At 41.1% G+C, this 20,199-nt stretch overlaps 2 protein-coding genes across 4 annotated transcripts; both read left to right on the top strand.

The window, feature by feature from the left end:
* Positions 1-3,698: 3,698 nt before the first annotated feature.
* LOC144458703 (immunoglobulin lambda-1 light chain-like) lies at positions 3,699-9,909 on the top strand. Its single transcript, XM_078161807.1, has 4 exons — positions 3,699-3,753; positions 3,846-4,175; positions 8,491-8,520; positions 9,380-9,909. Exons 1-4 carry the CDS (start codon positions 3,714-3,716, stop codon positions 9,706-9,708), a joined length of 729 nt encoding a protein of 242 aa, XP_078017933.1. The 5' UTR covers positions 3,699-3,713; the 3' UTR covers positions 9,709-9,909.
* An 889-nt stretch (positions 9,910-10,798) lies between these two features.
* LOC117268323 (immunoglobulin lambda-1 light chain-like) lies at positions 10,799-20,079 on the top strand. Of its 3 annotated transcripts, none has more exons than XM_078161798.1 (4): positions 10,799-10,926; positions 11,019-11,345; positions 18,659-18,688; positions 19,551-20,079. In XM_078161798.1, exons 1-4 carry the CDS (start codon positions 10,887-10,889, stop codon positions 19,877-19,879), a joined length of 726 nt encoding a protein of 241 aa, XP_078017924.1. In that variant the 5' UTR covers positions 10,799-10,886; the 3' UTR covers positions 19,880-20,079. The 3 variants fall into 3 exon arrangements, with proteins under 3 accessions (XP_078017924.1, XP_078017922.1, XP_078017923.1); XM_078161796.1 differs by lacking the exons at positions 10,799-10,926; positions 11,019-11,345 and adding exons at positions 17,778-17,924; positions 18,010-18,338 and having other exon boundaries at positions 18,655-18,688; XM_078161797.1 differs by lacking the exons at positions 10,799-10,926; positions 11,019-11,345 and adding exons at positions 17,778-17,924; positions 18,010-18,342.
* Positions 20,080-20,199: the final 120 nt, after the last annotated feature.

Here is a 20,199-nt window from a genome sequence, read left to right as displayed (position 1 = left end):
CAGTCGTTAAGACAATCAGATAAAATGAGCAAATGAAACTGAGTTTTCATCCTCCATCAGTGAAGCATCACCTCTCTACTCCTCCCTCTGGTCCTTCCCAGGATGCACCTGCAGGCCTCATCTCCTTATTTATAGCTCCATGTAAATGAAGAGGTCAAGTGTCAGCTCTGTGTAAAATCAGAGGGAACTGTCTCTGACTGGAAACACACTGATAGTTTCATGACGAACATGTTGTTGATAAAATACAGTTGAGGTGTGTTAATTACAGTATGTACATGTGTGCAGAGACAAAGTTTCTATCTTGCAGAAGATGTCTGCTGTTGACTCATGAAAAACTTGTAAGCAAAATGATTGACAAATGATAAAACTCTCATGCATGAATTCCATCTATTAGGAAGTGAAAGTAGCAAGAAATCCATATATACTGTGGGCTTCTTTACATCATGACATCATTGTATTTTGTCAATGAAAGTTTTCAGCTAAATTGACAATAATGAATAAAGTAAAGACATTTCCCTCCAAAGAGGATCTGAGGTCAACAAATGTGAGAAAGCATGCAGACTGAAGCAAAGCTCCTCCTCCTGTCAGTCACTCTCAGTTTCAGTGTGCTATTAAATTGCTCCTCCAGCACCTCCTCTCCTCATCCTCCAAAGCCTCTGATCTGTCAGCAGTAAGCTGACTTTCCAAGTTACAAGGCCATTCTCAGCACACACTGACAACATGCTGGGGACCCTCTGCACTCTCATCACTGCTCTAACATGTAAGGAGGCTGACTTACTGCAGCTTTGACCTCATGTTGGATTCATCAGTCTGTGTGTTTCTCTTGACTCCATGTCATCTTGTTGTTTCCAGGTGTGAGTGGTGTGACGGTGGTGACACAGAAGCCTCCTGTTGTGACGCTGAGGAAAGGAGAGACAGCCACCATGGACTGTAACCTGGGGACTGTGACTAATCGATCAGCTCGCTGGTATAAACAGATTCCAGGAGGAGTCTCTCAGTTTGTGTTGAAGTTTTATCACAGCTCAAGCTCCCCAAGCTATGGCTCTGGTTTCTCCTCTCCCAAATTCACATCTACTCATCAGTCAATATCAGATTATCGTTTGATCATCAACAATGTGGAGGAGGGAGACTCAGCAGTCTATTACTGTAACACATGGGACAGCTCTGCTAAAGAGAACGTATCACAGTGATTTACACTGTGACAAAAACCTCCTCACGAACTACTTCTGCTTTTTGACCTGCTGATACATCTTGACTGGCAGTGAAGCCATCAGTCAATGCTTCTTGTAACTTCCCCACATAGATATTAAAATTATGTTTCAAACTTCTAAACCCTTTTATTTTACTCACATAAATCTTCAGATCTTTCCTAATGATAGTCATATACAGTATGTCATGTGTCCATGCTGACACAAAACAGACAACATGCTCACTCAACATGTTATAGAAAGTTTGCAGCAGATTCTCATTCACTGATCTCAGTTCAGATTAATGTCATAAATCTTTCTAGATATAAATCCTCTGGTTCACAGGTAGTAATGATGGTTACACAAACACTTTTTGCATTTAATAGTTATCAAATCCAACCATTCTGGGATATTGTAGGTCCAGAAAGGCAAAAGCATTATCTACACTGAGTGCATTCTCTGTTGCTGACTGTACAGTTTGCAAGAGTTGGTTTAAGCTCAGTTCACACTACACAACTTGTCTTGTAATTGGGAGTCTTGAAGATATTGTGGTTTCACACTACATGACTGAGCAGCACCAAAGGGGTCACGCAGTATAAGATCTATCACCAGGAGGAATCCCTAAGGAACAGGCTCATGTCTTGTGATGTGTGTGTCAACTCGTGGTGCTTACAAATATCATAGGTAATTAATAACTTACAGAAACTTAACAGATTATTATACATTGTATACAATAGTCCACCTTCTCTGTCTCTCTCTGTTACTCTTTCCAAAGATACTCTATAACAAAACATACCACATTACAAGCTCTGCCAATGGTATGAATCTGAAGTGTAGTGAATGTCGTGTGGATGGATAAAAGCAGATTCAAAACATTACAACACAAAATGCAGTCCAAACTTTATGTTTGTTCCTTATTTAGCTGCTCGTTTTATCTACTAGCTCAATGTCTGATATCAACCCAGTGAGAGATCAGTCAGTCAGTTGATGCCAGATCTTGCCAGAGTGTGTTGCTAAAGGAGAGACATGTCTCGATCAAAGTCAATTTTCTCCTCATCAGTCAGTCTGAAAAATACCATTTTAGTGTCAGTATGCTTAGAAGGGGCGGGGCTTGTGAAAAATGGGTCCAGTACTTACTTCAGTGACTATGAGGTGAAAGAATTGGGCATAATCTGTACTCATGTTCACTTTTCCCATTGGAGTGAACAGACTCAGGACTGCTGCTCGTCTCCTAAAGGGGCAGAGCAGTGGTGAAACCCACGTGACACAGATACAGAGGGGAAAAACCACCACAGGGCTCAGATCTTGTCTCTGTTCTCAACCTGTGTCTTGGGCTCTCATCAGCTGTAGCTCGCCGACAGAGTCTCTGACAGGTCCAGATGTTTAGCATGCTGAGTATCTGGAGTGTGTCTGCATTGCATTGGTGACTTCTCACCTCACACTTTTGAACAGTTAGTGTTAGAGCACCAATTTTGTGAGTGTGGAGCCATCACTGATTTGTATCTTATCTGGGGCCTCTGGTGGGAAGATCCAAAAAATATTTTAAACGATTTTAAGTTAGTGGCAAATCAGGGCTGAAGTCATGTAGTGTTACCTAGGCATAACGTAACATGGTTCAAGATCTTCCTTAAAGCTGAGGATGACATCGTTGAAGCTGTGAGGATGCTTTCAGATCATTAAAGAGTAACGGAGGAACAACAGAAACGCTTGACGAGGTTTGTGTGTGCTTCCTATTACTGAAAAGGAATCACAATAAGAAACATTCCAGAGCTGAGATGGCACATTTTGACCAGTATAAGGCAGAGAGTAACGAGCTACCACCTACAGAGGATGTGCTGAAGCAGCTTATTGATGGGGGAGCTACATGTGCAAGCTGGAGTTTGGGGCCAGGCAAGCATTCCTCTGCAAAATGGCTATTACATGGATGATAAAGGCCAGTTGAGACCCACTACCACTGATGTACTACCAGCTCCTCAGGGCACCATTGAAATGGTGAGATGCCACTGCAAAGGACATTATTCAACACTAAGATGTTCCTGTAGGTCAAGAGACTGATGATGCGCTGACCTTTGTTTTTGCAGTAAACAGTGTGTGTGATATGATGTTTAATCATGTTCACTGCATTTAATTACAACCTGAGAAGTCACATTTAACATTAAACTAAAGCCATGAGGGAGTATTAATTTGGTGTGATCAGTCCTTCATGGAAAAATACTACAAGACACTGTTAATGTGTTAATAATGTGATACCACAGCAGGATTTCATATTTAAAGAACATAAACAGACTTCTAAAATCAATATGAAGACATGTTTAACAACAGAAGTGATGAAAAAGTTTATGATGTAGATCCCATACATGCTGTAGTTGATTTGTAAACCAAAAAAACTGTTGAGTGAAACTCCTCCTCCTCCACTTCTCCTCTCCTCAGTGTCTTTATAAGCTTCAGTCTCTCTTCTCCTCACACTCCAACCCTGCTCACCTCTCAGCTGGACAGTAAGGGACGTTTACACCACACACTGACAACATGCTGGGGACCCTCTGCATTCTCATCACTGCTCTAACATGTAAGGAGGCTGACTTACTGCAGCTTTGACCTCATGTTGGATTCATCAGTCTGTGTGTTTCTCTTGACTCCATGTCATCTTGTTGTTTCCAGGTGTGAGTGGTGTGACGGTGGTGACACAGAAGCCTTCTGTTGTGGCACTGAGGAAAGGAGAGACAGCCACCATGGACTGTAACCTGGGGACTGTCACTGGAAGTGGTGCTCGCTGGTATAAACAGATTCCAGGAGGAGTTCCTCAGTTTGTGTTATATTTTTATCACAGCTATAGCTCTCCAACCTATGGCTCTGGTTTCTCCTCTCCCAAATTCACATCTACTCATCAGTCAACATCAGATTATCGTTTGATCATCAACAATGTGGAGGAGGGAGACTCAGCAGTCTATTACTGTCACACATGGGACAGCTCTGCTAAAGAGAACGTATCACAGTGATTTACACTGTGACAAAAACCTCCTCACTAACTACTTCTGCTTTTTGACCTGCTGATACATCTTGACTGGCAGTGAAGCCATCAGTCAATGCTTCTTGTAACTTCCCCACATAGATATTAAAATTATGTTTCAAACTTCTAAACCCTTTTATTTTACTCACGTAAATTTTCAGATCTTTCCTAATGATAGTAATATACAGTATGTCATGTGTACATGCTGACACAAAACAGACAACATGCAGCAGATTCCCATTTGCTGATCTCAGTTCAGATTAATGTCATAAATCTTTAGATATAAATCCTCTGGTGCACAGGTAGTAATGATGGTTACACAAACACTTTTTGCATTTAATAGTTATCTATTTTCATTTTTCCATCTTCATGAACCAGTCTAAACTGGCCGCAGAGTTACAAAAACTAAAGTGATGTCTTTGCAGCTAAAACACAACAAATGAAAATGCTTCATTCACCTGACAACATGTCATATAGATTTAGCGATTCAAGATTTGTTTCCAACAAATGAAACACACACCACACCCTGCTTATTATATAATACTGTTTGCACATACTGTAAAATATAGTTATTATAAATCTGTGCAAATCAGCAAGACATTTGGAGTCCCCTAGGGTTCCATTCTTGAGCTGCTATTATTCAACCTGTACATGCTCCCTCCAGATCAAATCATACATAACAATAACATTTGTTATCACAGCTACACAGACGACACTCAGATTTATTTAGATCTTCCACCAAGTGACCATGATGCCTTTGACTCACTTGATCAATGTTTAGAGCAAATAAATAGTTGGATGTGATAAATCAATTAAATTAAATTAAGATAAGACAAGATAGAAACCACTGTCTGTGGCAACACGGAGAGATGAGTGAAAGATATTGCTCACTTTGACTCCAGAGTTATAAAGACTAAAACCACTGGTAGAAATTTTGGGTGTTTGATTATTTCATTTGCAATGAAACCATGTCTTCCTGAAGATTTTATCATGTTTACTGCATTTATTTACAACCTGAGAAGTCACATTTAACATTAATCTAAAGCCATGAGGGAGTATTAATTTGGTGTGATCAGTCCTTTCTGGAAAAATACAATGAGACACAATTAATGTGATACCACAGCTGGATTTAGTATAGAACATAAAACTACTTCCAAAACTAGTATGAAGACATGTTTAACAACAGAAGTGATGAAAAAGTTTATGATGTAGATCCCATACATGCTGTAGTTGATTCATGAAGTTAAAACAAAAAACTGTTGAGTGCTGAAACTCCTCCTCCTCCACTTCTCCTCTCCTCAGAGTCTTTATAAGCTTCAGTCTCTCTTCTCCTCACACTCCAACCCTGCTCACCTCTCAGCTGGACAGTAAGGGACGTTTACACCACACACTGACAACATGCTGGGGACCCTCTGCACTCTCATCACTGCTCTAACATGTAAGGAGGCTGACTTACTGCAGCTTTGACCTCATATTGGATTCATCAGTCTGTGTGTTTCTCTTGACTCCATGTCATCTTGTTGTTTCCAGGTGTGAGTGGTGTGACGGTGGTGACACAGAAGCCTCCTGTTGTGACGCTGAGGAAAGGAGAGACAGCCACCATGGACTGTAACCTGGGGACTGTGACTGATGCTGGTGCTTACTGGTATAAACAGATTCCAGGGGGAGTCCCTCAATATGTAATATTTTTTTATCATGGTGATAGCTCTCCATTTTATGGCTCTGGTTTCTCTTCATCCAAATTCGCATCTACTCATCAGTCAACATCAGATTATCGTTTGATCATCAACAATGTGGAGGAGGGAGACTCAGCAGTCTATTACTGTCAAACATGGGACAGCTCTGCTAAAGAGAATGTATCACAGTGATTTACACTGTGACAAAAACCTCCTCACTAACTACTTCTGCTTTTTGACCTGCTGATACATCTTGACTGGCAGTGAAGCCATCAGTCAATGCTTCTTGTCACTTCCCCACTTATACATTTAAAGGATAATTTCAAATGCCAGAATCCATTAATTTGATTCTCTTATAAATTATCATAGTGTTACATGCCTATTATACAAACTATTTTTATCCAGGAAAAGTCAAGTCATGATTTTTTACACTGTTGAAAACAAAATAATTTACAAAAAATATTATCTCTTGCTGCTCATCACAAAAGATTAGAAAGTGTGCAACAGTTTCTTGTTAAAAGAATAAAATCCTTGTTAAGACAATTCCTCTGTTGCACATGCAGTGATGATTATTATAGTTATGCTGCTGCAGTAAATATGACTCCAACTGTAGTGTTTCCACTTCCTTTGTAGCTACAAAGTTCATCTGGCAGACGGAAGATGAAAAAACAAAACAGTTTATCAAAGAGCGACTAAAATAAAACCAAGTGAAGATGCTACATTTATCTGATAACATACCATCTATATTCACAGATTATTCATATGTTTTTAATAAACTAATCACAGGAGTCATTATCAATATGGAGCGTGTAATGACACTGATATAGGAGATAAGCTGTGTGAAGATAGAGCCACTTAACTTCTTTTTCATAGAAAGTTACAGAGGCTGTTCTGTTCCCCAACATGTGATATTTGTGAGATACACAGGTTGTGATGATTGTTACACACCCATACAAAGTCAGTCTGTATCAGTCATGCTCACACACTTCATTAATGTGCAGCTAAAACACAAGCATGTGAAAATATTGTATTCCTTTACAGGTCATGTAGATAAAGACATTTGTGATTAGTTAGAGATGAGAAGTAAACTTTTACATTCTGTCCAGATTGCTATGTCTTTACACGATAAGGGTATATCGCAGCCACCGCACTTGGCAGGAGTTAGCTCCTGCACCTTATGTGGGGTGGTTGGCATAGAAATCGCTCCCTTCAGACGTCTTCAACTGAGAGCAGAGCTTTATGTTTCAGACCTTGTGACCTCACTGGGTTTTCAAGTGGGCACCCCACCTCACTGGTGTTTAGTCAACTAGCCCACAACACCTCAGTGGGGCTTCACAGTAGAACCAGCGTCCTGGAACTGCTCCCTCGGCCTTTCAGGTCTTCACCAATAAGCTCTGCCCCCCGCCCCCTCTCCTCTGCCAGCCTGGTTTAGCCACCGCACGCTTCTCTTCAGCCACAGCCATCTGGATGCCATCTCTGCTTGTTTCCAGATGTTATTCACCAGGTTCTTGCGGGTTGCCCCTCTGACCCCAAGCGTCCCCATGGTTTGATATGACAATTGGAGTAGATAAATCTCACTTTATACTATCAAACCCTTTTTCCTTTCAGATACATTTTTCAGACCAACACAAGTTATCAAATATATGTTGTTTCACAAGACATTATGTGATATGAAACCCACACACATGCTGTCATTGAATTATGAGTGTGGAGTGTTGAAACTCCTCCTCCTCCACTTCTCCTCTCGTCAGTGTCTTTATAAGCTTCAGTCTCTCTTCTCCTCACACTCCAACCCTGCTCACCTCTCAGCTGGACAGTAAGGGACGTTTACAACACACACTGACAACATGCTGGGGACCCTCTGCACTCTCATCACTGCTCTAACATGTAAGATATTCTTCTCAGTCCTTTTATAGCCCATATTTTCACACACAAACCTTTGACTCATGTATTTTTCTCTGTATGTTGACAGATGTTGATGCAGTCAAAGTGCTGACCCAGACGCCTGCTGTCCACACAGTTTCTACAGGACAAGAGGCTGTTCTCAACTGTAACATTCAGAGAGATGAAAATTATTATGTCAACTGGTATAAACAGGTTCATGGTGAAGCTCCTCAGTTTGTTCTGAGATTTCACCATTCTCACAGTTCACCAAACAGCTATGGATCAGGATTCTCCTCAGACTGATTCAACTCTAAATCCTCATCAAACATAGATTACCAGTTCATCATAAAGCGAACAGAGACAGGAGACTCTGCTGTCTATTAATGTCAGACATGGGACAATTCTACCATGGAGTGGGTATCACAGTGATTCACACCATGACAGAAACCTCAGTGAGAGAGTCACCACAGATTTTGTGAATTCTGACTAAAATCAGTGGATTGAAATCAGTAAACTTTGAACAAAACAAGAACATATATTGAATAAATTCCTCTTCAGAGTCAGGAGTGTTTGAAACAAGTCCAGCAGTGTTTTGGAATATAATGAGACTGATGAAGTGAAGAGACGTTGACAGTGAAAGTTGGTCTCAACAGGATGTGTCAGTTCCACTCCCCTCATTAGTGAGAGTCAGGAGGTTTTTGTACAGCCATGTGTACAAACTGAATCACTGTGGTATTCGGACAAGGCACCAAGCTGATTGTGACAAGTAAGTACTTTTTAACTCATCATAAAACAGGACAGATTTTATGTTTCTGATACATGTCAAGAGAAAATCATCCATTTAATATGTTGCTCATTGTTTAGAATATTCAGCAGTTTTTGTGAATGATATATTGACTTTTTTCCTTTACATCTCCTTTGATACCAGACTGTGTGTTTGACGGCAAAGGAAAGATCTGCAAATGATCACAATATTTTAAATATTTTCTGCAAATATTCTACAGTTTGTAAATAGTTAAGGAATTTTTTTTCAGATGGGCAACATTAACAAGATTGTGTGTATTTATTTTTACAACTTACTAAAAGTTCTGATATCGGGGAAAAAACCCAACGTTAAAAAAATCTGTCAGAAATATTTAATTTTCCCATGTCAGCAATAAATACTGTACTTGTAGTGATTATTTACTAAACTTAATAGGTTTAGCGATAATTTTGAATTTACCTGAATATCATTGTGGCTGTTTGAAATTAAAATTATTTTTATTTCATGGTCGAAATTGTGAAATAAAAATGAAAACTGATTTACTGTCATTTCGTAATGTAAAAAGTGACTGAAATGATGATATTGAACTTCAAATACCATTTTGAAAGACAAAGACTTTATGAATATTTTTCCAAAATGAAAGTTATACTAAACTTTTGAAAACATTTCTGATTTATGTGTTGTGTTTCAAAATGGACACTGAATATTTCAGTTGATGATTTCTATATGTTCTAAATTGCTTTATTCCTTCAGCGTATTTGTTATATTGTCAACAGAACTAATAATGAATCTGTTACTGTCATGCTTTGTATTAATGATTTGACTCCTGGTTATCTGATGAATGTCCTTTGTGTATCTTCAGGCTCCAGCCTCCCTCCTCCTGTCCTGACAGTCTTCCCTCCATCCAGTGCTGAGCTCCAGTCCAACAAAGCCTCTCTGGTCTGTCTGTCCAGTCAGTCTGTGCCTTTTGCAGATGTGAGCTGGTTGCTTGGTGGGAGTCCAGTGAGCAGTGGGATCTCTACCAGCACCGCTGTTCAGCAAGCAGACCAGACCTTCCAAATCAGCAGCTATCTGGCCGTCCAGACGTCAGACTGGAACATGGATAAGGTTTACACATGTAAAGTGTCTTTGGGCTCCCAGACTGCAGAGAAAAACATCAACAAGTCACACTGTCCCACTGAAGAACAGTAGAGGAGCAGAATGAGCATTTAACATCTGCTTCTTTACTCTTTGTGCTGTTTGCTCATTACAAGGTTTACATGTTAGAAAAGATGTGTCTGCATGCTTGTAATAAATGTTGTGACAGTTAGGTGGAGATGTTGTATCAGCTTTGCAAATACTGCGTTTTTCAACAATCATTCAATAAAAGAAGAAAAAAAACTGTTGGAAAAAGTTTGTGTTTATTTGTACTCATGAAAACATCATTTAAAATGATAATGTGCTACAAAATGTGTAACCTTCATGAGATTTGATTTTTCTCCTGATGCTCATCTCACTGATAATTCAGACACAAAGATAACAGACATATTTCTTTCCTGAATATTTATGTTACATTTCATAAAGCAACATTTTTATTAGGTGTTAATTCACAAAAAAGCTCAACAGAGAGATTAATGTGACTTTGCCTGGTTTTAGTTGCTTGCAGTCGTTAAGACAATCAGACAAAATGAGCAAATGAAACAGAGTTTTCATCCTCCATCAGTGAAGCATCACCTCTCTACTCCTCCCTCTGGTCCTTCCCAGGATGCACCTGCAGGCCTCCTCTCCTTATTTATAGCTCCATGTAAATGAAGAGGTCAAGTGTCAGCTCTCTGTAAAATCAGAGGGAACTGTCTCTGACTGGAAACACACTGATAGTTTCATGATGAACATGTTGTTGATAAAATACACTTGAGCTCTTAGGTGTGTTGATTACAGTATGTACATGTGTGCAGAGACAAAGTTTCTATCTTGCAGAAGATGTCTGCTGTTGACTCATGAAAAACTTGTAAGCAAAATGATTGACAAATGATAAAACTCTCATGCATGAATTCCATCTATTAGGAAGTGAAAGTAGTAAGAAATCCATATATACTGTGGGCTTCTTTACATCATGACATCATTGTATTTTGTCAATGAAAGTTTTCAGCTAAATTGACAATAATGAATAAAGTAAAGACATTTCCCTCCACAGAGGATCTGAGGTCAACAAATGTGAGAAAGCATGCAGACTGAAGCAAAGCTCCTCCTCCTGTCAGTCACTCTCAGTTTCAGTGTGCTATTAAATTGCTCCTCCAGCACCTCCTCTCCTCATCCTCCAAAGCCTCTGATCTGTCAGCAGTAAGCTGACTTTCCAAGTTACAAGGCCATTCTCAGCACACACTGACAACATGCTGGGGACCCTCTGCACTCTCATCACTGCTCTAACATGTAAGGAGGCTGACTTACTGCAGCTTTGACCTCATGTTGGATTCATCAGTCTGTGTGTTTCTCTTGACTCCATGTCATCTTGTTGTTTCCAGGTGTGAGTGGTGTGACGGTGGTGACACAGAAGCCTCCTGTTGTGACGCTGAGGAAAGGAGAGACAGCCACCATGGACTGTAACCTGGGGACTGTTGTAAACACTGCTTACTGGTATAAACAGATTCCAGGAGGAGTTCCTCAGTTTGTGTTATATTTTTATCACAGCTATAGCTCTCCAACCTATGGCTCTGGTTTCTCCTCTCCCAAATTCACATCTACTCATCAGTCAACATCAGATTATCGTTTGATCATCAACAATGTGGAGGAGGGAGACTCAGCAGTCTATTACTGTCAAACATGGGACAGCTCTGCTAAAGAGCACGTATCACAGTGATTTACACTGTGACAAAAACCTCCTCACTAACTACTTCTGCTTTTTGATCTGCTGATACATCTTGACTGGCAGTGAAGCCATCAGTCAATGCTTCTTGTAACTTCCCCACTTATACATTTAAAGTATATTTTCAAATGCCAAAAACCAACCAATTTTATTCTCTTATAAATTATCATGGTGTTACATGCCTATCATACAAACTCTTTTTATCCAAGTAAAGTCAAGTCATGATTTTTTACACTGTTGAAAACAAAATCACTTAAAAAAAATATTATCTCTTGCTGCTCATCACAAAAGATTAGAAAGTGTGCAACAGTTTCTTGTTAAAAGAATAAAATCCTTGTTAAGACAATTCCTCTGTTGCACATGCAGTGATGATTATTATAGTTATGCTGCTGCAGTAAATATGACTCCAGCTGTAGTGTTTCCACTTCCTTGGTAGCTACAAAGTTCATCTGGCAGACGGAAGATGAAAAAACAAAACAGTTTGTCAAAGTGCAGCTAAAATAAAACCAAGTGAAGATGCTACATTTATCTGAAAACATACCATCTATATTCACAGATTATTCATATGTTTTTAATAAACTAATCACAGGAGTCATTATCAATATGGAGCGTGTAATGACGCTGATATAGGAGATAAGCTGTGTGAAGATAGAGCCACTTAACTTCTTTTTCATAGAAAGTTACAGAGGCTGTTCTGTTCCCCAAAATGTGATATTTGTGAGATACACAGGTTGTGATGATTGTTACACACCCATACAAAGTCAGTCTGTATCAGTCATGCTCACACACTTCATTAATGTGCAGCTAAAACACAAGCATGTGAAAATATTGTATTCATTTACAGGTCATGTAGATAAAGACATTTGCGATTAGTTTTTTGAAGAATTATTTACAACAATTTTCATTAATAACAAACATGTTTTCTTGCTGAGAGAAAAAATACTGCGATTAGAAGTAAACTTATACACTCTGTCCAGATTGCTATTTACAAAGAGTACATGTCTTTACACAATAAGGGTATATCACAGCCACCGCACTTGGCAGGAGTTAGCTCCTGCGCCTTATGTGGGGTGGTTGGCATAGAAATTGCTCCCTTCAGACGTCTTCAACTGATGCGCACGGCAGGCGCACATCCACACACGCACAGATAGTGAACTTATGTTGGGACAGCAGGCAGGAACAGTCCTTACACACTGTGGCAGGATCAGAACCTCTTACAAATAAGAGGAGTTAAGTGTTATAGTTTAGGTTAAGTGTTGTAGCTGTGTGCTGCAACAGAGCTCCAAATCTCTCCACCTCTGTCACTCTGCTGCAGATCCAACCTCCGCCTCCACCCGCTGACAGCAGCTTTTACCACCCAACTGCTGCCCCATGCTCCACCTGCAAATTCTGTTTGACAGTTAAAGAAACACCTCCACCAGCTGCCTCTCACTGCCACCTTCAGGTTTAAACTCTGCCACCTCCAGCTTCTGCCAGCAACCTGCAGCTGCCGCCTCCAGCTGCAGATTCTGGCAGACAGCTGCAGCCAAACCATCTATCGCCTCCTTAGTGTCCAGCTCCATCCTACACCGAAACAGCTACGGCCAAACCTCCACCTCCAGCCTCTGCCAGCAACCTGCAGCTGCCGCCTCCACCTGCAGATTCTGGCAGACCGCTGCAGTCAACCCTCCATCTACAGCCTCTGCCAGCAACCTGCACCACTACCTCCAACTGCAGGTTCTAGCAGACAGCTGCAGTCAAACCTCCACCTCCAGCCTCTGCCAGCAACCTGCAGCCGCCGCCTCCACCTGCCGGTTCTAGTACACAGCTGCGGCCAAACTTCAGCCTACAGCCTCTGCCAATAACCTGCAGCCGCCGCCTCCACCTGCCGGTTCTAGTACACAGCTGCGGCCAAACTTCAGCCTACAGCCTCTGCCAATAACCTGCAGCCGCCGCCTCCACCTGCCGGTTCTAGTAGACAGCTGCGGCCAAACTTCAGCCTACAGCCTCTGCCAATAACCTGCAGCCGCCGCCTCCACCTGCAGGTTGTGACCAAACCTCTATCTCCAGCCTCCTCCAGCCTCCTGCCCCCATGTGAAGACCTCAGTTTAACAGAAGGGACCAGAGATACACATGTAAATATAACTTTGCAGATAAAACACAAAACCAAAGCTTTGTAATAACAGCATGGCTGGCCTGATAAATTAAACTCACCTCTCTGTTAACTATCTGTTTACATCATCTTTCTCTCCTCACATGTATTTCAGAGACACTGTGTGAAAGAAGAGCACACCTGTCAGCATGAACCTGGCTGAACTTCATCTACCAGAGACAGCTCCTCTTCCTCTACTCATCTGAACTCAAGGTAGTGTGGAGCAGGCTGGTGGCAAAGAAGACCGGAGATGATTATGCCTCCTCCCCATTCTCTCTCCCTCCCACTCTCCCCCTCCCTTCAACCCTCCCTCACTCTAACTCCCACACTCAGTGCACCCTTCTCTCCCTCCATCCCTCCCTCCTCTGTCACCACCTCCAACCCAACCGGTCGAGGCAGATGGCCGCCCACCATAGAGCCTGGTTCTGCTCGAGGTTTCTGCCTGTTAAAAGGCAGTTTTTCCTCGCCGCCGTTGCCAAAGTGCTTGCTTATGGTGGGAATTTGTTGGGTCTCTGTTAACTAAAGAGTATAGTCTAGACCTGCTCTATATGAAATATAAATAAACTTGACTTGATTTGGCTTTAAAATGCTTGTGTGTGTCTTTCACTTTCTCATAAGTCATCATGCCCACAGTTAGAAATGTCAGTATGCCATAAAATACAGTCTAATAGTCTAAATACAAACAGTCGCAATGAAGCAACACATAACGCTCAGTGATGGTAAAACGTACAGAGTCTACCTGATCACATGAATTTTGATGGATGTTTTAAAATGTATTTAAACTCAATATACATGTTGGCACCTCTGAGACAGATTAAATTAAAATGAGGAATACTCTGTGAACAGTGTGTAATACAGTAAATGAGGTCGCTCTGTGAAATAGCTGCAAACCCCCATAAGTAGGCCTGTTCATAAGTCTGAAATCAAACTACGAGCAGACAATATGAGTGAGGACACAGTCAGGTGTGTAGGCTACATTTATACATAGTTAGATATGGACTTGATTTCAGGTGTTTTGCAGGCTGATTGGATCAAACTATAGATGAAGTGAAAATCACCACAGTGACAAACTTTAGGGTACACAAAAAGGGTAGGTAATGATTAAGGAATAGTTGGGTGCTTATTAGTTCCTCAGTAACTAGTCCTCTTAAATTTGATCAGGGGTTACTGAAGAACTGACCATTAACTAATAGTTAGGTCATCATTAGTTCCTCAGTAACTACTCATTAGTTCCTCATTAGTTCCTCAGTAACTCCTCTAATGTTCTGTACCTTATTGTAAAGTGTTACCCTTTGCCGTATAGGATCCCTGATCATCCGTCCTCCTTGGCTGCCTTCTCCGCAGGCCTGAGAAAGCTGATGAAGCGGGGGCCTTTGGCTTGGGCCTTTCAGGCTTTCCGCTTCCTCTCCTTCTCCAGTCCATCGGCCAGTTGCACCAGCACATGATCATGGCGCCATCTGAACCTCCCGTCGGTCAGGCTTACTCGACAGAATGTGCTCCAGGTTTGCTGGTCTCTTGCACTGCACGCAGGAGGGATCCTCTGTCAATCTCCACCTTTGGAGGTTTGTTGGTGTTGGCAGTACATCATACACGGAACTAAGGAGGAACATTATTTACAACTTAGTGAGAATTTTAAAACACAAACTTAAAAAATCAATGACAATATATTTATACTGTGTTCTTCTATGATATTGAAAAAAAAGAACATAAATGCTTTGATATGACAATTGGAGTAGATAAATCTCACTTTATACTATCAAACCCTTTTTCCTTTCAGATACATTTTTTCTGACCAACACAAGTTATCAAATATATGTTGTTTCACAAGACATTATGTGATATGAAACCCACACATATGCTGTCACTGAATTATGAGTGTTGAGTGTTGAAACTCCTCCTCCTCCACTTCTCCTCTCCTCAGTGTCTTTATAAGCTTCAGTCTCTCTTCTCCTCACACTCCAACCCTGCTCACCTCTCAGCTGGACAGTAAGGGACGTTTACACCACACACTGACAACATGCTGGGGACCCTCTGCACTCTCATCACTGCTCTAACATGTGAGGAGGCTGACTTACTGCAGCTTTGACCTCATGTTGGATTCATCAGTCTGTGTGTTTCTCTTGACTCCATGTCATCTTGTTGTTTCCAGGTGTGAGTGGTGTGACGGTGGTGACACAGAAGCCTCCTGTTGTGATGCTGAGGAAAGGAGAGACAGCTAACTTGGAGTGTAACGCTCCTTTAGATGGTGCTCGCTGGTATAAACAGATTCCAGGAGGAGTCCCTCAATTGTCCTGAATTTTGACCGTAGTTGGAGCTCTCCAAAGTATGGCTCTGGTCTCTCCTCTCCTAAGTTCACATCTACTAGTCAGTCAACATCAGGTTATCGTTTGATTATCAGTAATGTGGAGGAGGGAGACTCAGCAGTCTATTACTGTCACCGATGGGACGACTCTGCTCAGGAGGTTGTATCACAGTGATTTACACTGTGACAAAAACCTCATTAGTTCCTCTTTCTGAGTCTCTGGTACATCATGATTCACAAATCCACATCCTTCAGTTGAAAAGTGTAACTCTTTCCTTTCATTTTTCCACACAAAAATTGACTGCATCTCATCTACAGCAACCTGTCCTCTCCCCCAGCCCCCACTCTCTTCACCCCTCCACCTGTCTCTCCCCAGTTCACCACTCAGCCTCTCACTTTCTCCCCCATCTCCCCAGTGGAGTTGCCCAAGTTGATGTCTGGAATGAAAACCTCCACCTGTGCTCTCGACCCCATCCCATCCAAACTTGTTAAAGACTGCCTCCCTGCCATCTCCTCTATCATCACAGAAAAATCAACTCATCCTTCAGTTCCGGTTCAGTCCCTCAAACTGTCAAACTGGCTGCTGTCACCCCTATTCTCAAAAAAACCTGGACTAGATCCTGACGACATGAATAAATTCCGATCCATCTCAAATCTCCCCTTTCTGTCAAAAATACTAGAATGTGCTGTTGCCTCTCAACTTAAAGCCCACCTCTCCTCCAACAGTGTGTTTGAACCATTTCAACCTGCCTTCCGCTCACAGCACAGCACAGAAACCGCCCTCCTCAAAATCACCAATGATCTCCTCCTCTCCTCAGACTCTGGACACCTCTCAGTTCTCATCCCTCTTGTCCTCAAAGCAGCCTTTGACACAATCAACCACACAATTCTCATTTCCCGTCTCGAATCTTCCCTCAGCATCACTGGTACTGCCCTCTCCTGGCTAAGGTCATACCTCACAAACCGACATCTGTTCATCAGCATTAACAACTGCACTTCTTCCCTTACCCCTCTGTCCCAAGGCATCCCCCAGGGTTCGGTACTTGGCCCCCCTCCTATTCATCCTTTACATGTTCTCCCTTGGCAAACTCATTGGCAGCCATAGTCTCAACTTCCACTACTACGGTGATGACGTCCAGCTCTACATCTCCACTACATCTATCACCACTGAAACTCAGACACTCTGACCACCTGCCTCAACGACATCAAGTCCTGGATGCAAGCAAACTTTCTTAAACTGAACTGTGAAAAATTAGACATGATCATCATCGGTCCCATATCCCTCACCAAAACCTCTCACAACTTCTGCCTCACCACTGACAATTCCACTCTGCATTCCTCTCCACACATCTGCAACCTCTGAGTCATTTTCGACAACAATCTCTCATTTGAAAAACACATCAATCACATCACCAGTACCACCTTCTTCCACCTATCCACCCATCACTCTCCCCCACTGCTGCTGAAACTCTCATCCATGCCTTTGTCACATCCAGAATTGACCACTGTAACAGCATTCTTTATGGTGCACCATCCTACCCTCTAAACAAACCCCAACACATCCAGAACTCTGCTGCCCATCTGCTCATCCATTCCAGAACCCGCGATCACCTCACACCTGTCCTCCAAAACCTCCACTGGCTCCCTGTCCCACAACGCATCCAATACAAAGTCATTCACCTCACTTATAAAGCCCTCCATAACCAGCACTGAGCTCACACTGTGCAGATCAACAGGAAACAGGAAAATATTTAAACAGTAATACAGCAATTATTTTCACTATTTAGTACATTTAACTGTGCAAGCAACACGAAGCAGAAAACTGTTCATAAGCAAGCAACATCAGTAATAGACATCTTGTTGACAAATGCAGACATGCAAAACAGCAATAAACAGGAAGTGACAAATAAAATACTACTATTATAATCAAAAGACCAAACAGACAATCACGTTGAAATCTGGGAAACTCCTCCTCCTCCACTTCTCCTCTCCTCAGTGTCTTTATAAGCTTCAGTCTCTCTTCTCCTCACACTCCAACCCTGCTCACCTCTCAGCTGGACAGTAAGGGACGTTTACACCACACACTGACAACATGCTGGGGACCCTCTGCACTCTCATCACTGCTCTAACATGTAAGATATTCTTCTCAGTCCTTTTATAGCCCATATTTTCACACACAAACCTTTGACTCATGTATTTTTCTCTGTATGTTGACAGATGTTGATGCAGCCAAAGTGCTGACCCAGACGCCTGCTGTCCACACAGTTTCTACAGGACAAGAGGCTGTTCTCAACTGCAACATTCAGAGAGATGATGGACAGTATGTTAGCTGGTATAAACAGGTTCCTGGTGAAGCTCCTCAGTTTGTTCTGAGATTTCACCATTCTCACAGTTCACCAGACAGCTATGGATCAGGATTCTCCTCAGACCGATTCAACTCTAAATCCTCATCAAACATAGATTACCAGTTCATCATAAAGCGGACAGAGACAGAAGACTCTGCTGTCTATTACTGTCTAACATGGGATAACTCTGCCAAGGAGTACATATCACAGTGATTCACACCATGACAAAAACCTCAGTGAGAGAGTCACCACATATTTTATAAATTCTGACCAAAATGAAAGAATTTTAATATATAAACATGTAACAAAACAAGAACAGACAATGAATGAAATCCAATAAAGACAAATGAGTGGTTTGAAACAAGTCCAGCAGTGTTTTGGAATATAATGAGACTGATGAAGTGAAGAGACGTTGACAGTGAAAGTTGGTCTCAACAGGATGTGTCAGTTCCACTCCCCTCATTAGTGAGAGTCAGGAGGTTTTTGTACAGCCATGTGTACAAACTGAATCACTGTGGTATTCGGACAAGGCACCAAGCTGATTGTGACAAGTAAGTACTTTTTAACTCATCATAAAACAGGACAGATTTTATGTTTCTGATACATGTCAAGAGAAAATCATCCATTTAATATGTTGCTCATTGTTTAGAATATTCAGCAGTTTTTGTGAATGATATATTGACTTTTTTCCTTTCCATCTCCTTTGATACCAGACTGTGTGTTTGACGGCAAAGGAAGGATCTGCAAACGATCACAATATTTTAAATATTTTCAACAAATATTATAAAGTTTTTAAATAGTTTAGGAATTATTTTACAGATGGGCAACATTAAGAAGATTATGTGTATTTAATTTTACAACTTATAAGTTCTGATATCGGGGGGAAAAAACCAATGTTAAAAAAATCTGTCAAGAATATTTTATTTTCTCATGTCAGTAATAAATCCTGTGCTTGCAATGATTATTTACTAAACTTTAAAAGTTTAGCGATAATTTTGAATTTACCTGAATATCATTGTGGCTGTTTGAAATTATAATTATTTTTATTTCATGGTAGACATCATGAAAGAAAAATGAAAACTGATTTACTGTCATTTTGTAATGTAAAAAGTGACTGAAATGATTATACTGAACTTCAAATACCATTTTATAAGACACAGAATTCATGAATATTTTTCCAAGATAAAAATTATACTAAACTAAATACTTTCTACATTTCTGATTTATGTGTTGTGTTGTAAAAAGGAAACACTTAATATTTCAGTTGATGATTTCTATATGTTTTAAATTGCTTTATTTCTTCAGCGTATTTGTTATATTGTCAACAGAACTAATAATGAATCTGTTACTGTCATGCTTTGTATTAATGATTTGACTCCTGGTTATCTGATGAATGTCCTTGTGTATCTTCAGGCTCCAGCCTCCCTCCTCCTGTCCTGACAGTCTTCCCTCCGTCCAGTGCTGAGCTCCAGTCCAACAAAGCCTCTCTGGTCTGTCTGTCCAGTCAGTCTGTGCCTTTTGTAGATGTGAGCTGGTTGCTTGGTGGGAGTCCAGTGAGCAGTGGGATCTCTACCAGCACCGCTGTTCAGCAAGCAGACCAGACCTTCCAAATCAGCAGCTATCTGGCCGTCCAGACGTCAGACTGGAACATGGATAAGGTTTACACATGTAAAGTGTCTTTGGGCTCCCAGACTGCAGAGAAAAACATCAACAAGTCACACTGTCCCACTGAAGAACAGTAGAGGAGCAGAATGAGCATTTAACATCTGCTTCTTTACTCTTTGTGCTGTTTGCTCATTACAAGGTTTACATGTTAGAAAAGATGTGTCTGCATGCTTGTAATAAATGTTGTGACAGTTAGGTGGAGGTGTTGTATCAGCTTTGCAAATGCTGCGTTTTTCAACAATCATTCAATAAAAGAAGAAAAAAAACTGTTGAAAAAGTTTGTGTTTATTTGTACTCATGAAAACATCATTTAAAATTATAATGTGCTACAAAATGTGTAACCTTCATGAGATTTGATTTTTCTCCTGATGCTCATCTCACTGATAATTCAGACACA

Source organism: Epinephelus lanceolatus, chromosome 18 (assembly GCF_041903045.1).
Source record: "Epinephelus lanceolatus isolate andai-2023 chromosome 18, ASM4190304v1, whole genome shotgun sequence".
In the NCBI taxonomy this organism is placed as follows: domain Eukaryota; kingdom Metazoa; phylum Chordata; class Actinopteri; order Perciformes; family Serranidae; genus Epinephelus; species Epinephelus lanceolatus.
The sequence above is the reverse complement of the archived record's forward strand: the minus strand, read 5'-3'. Positions and strand labels throughout refer to the sequence as shown.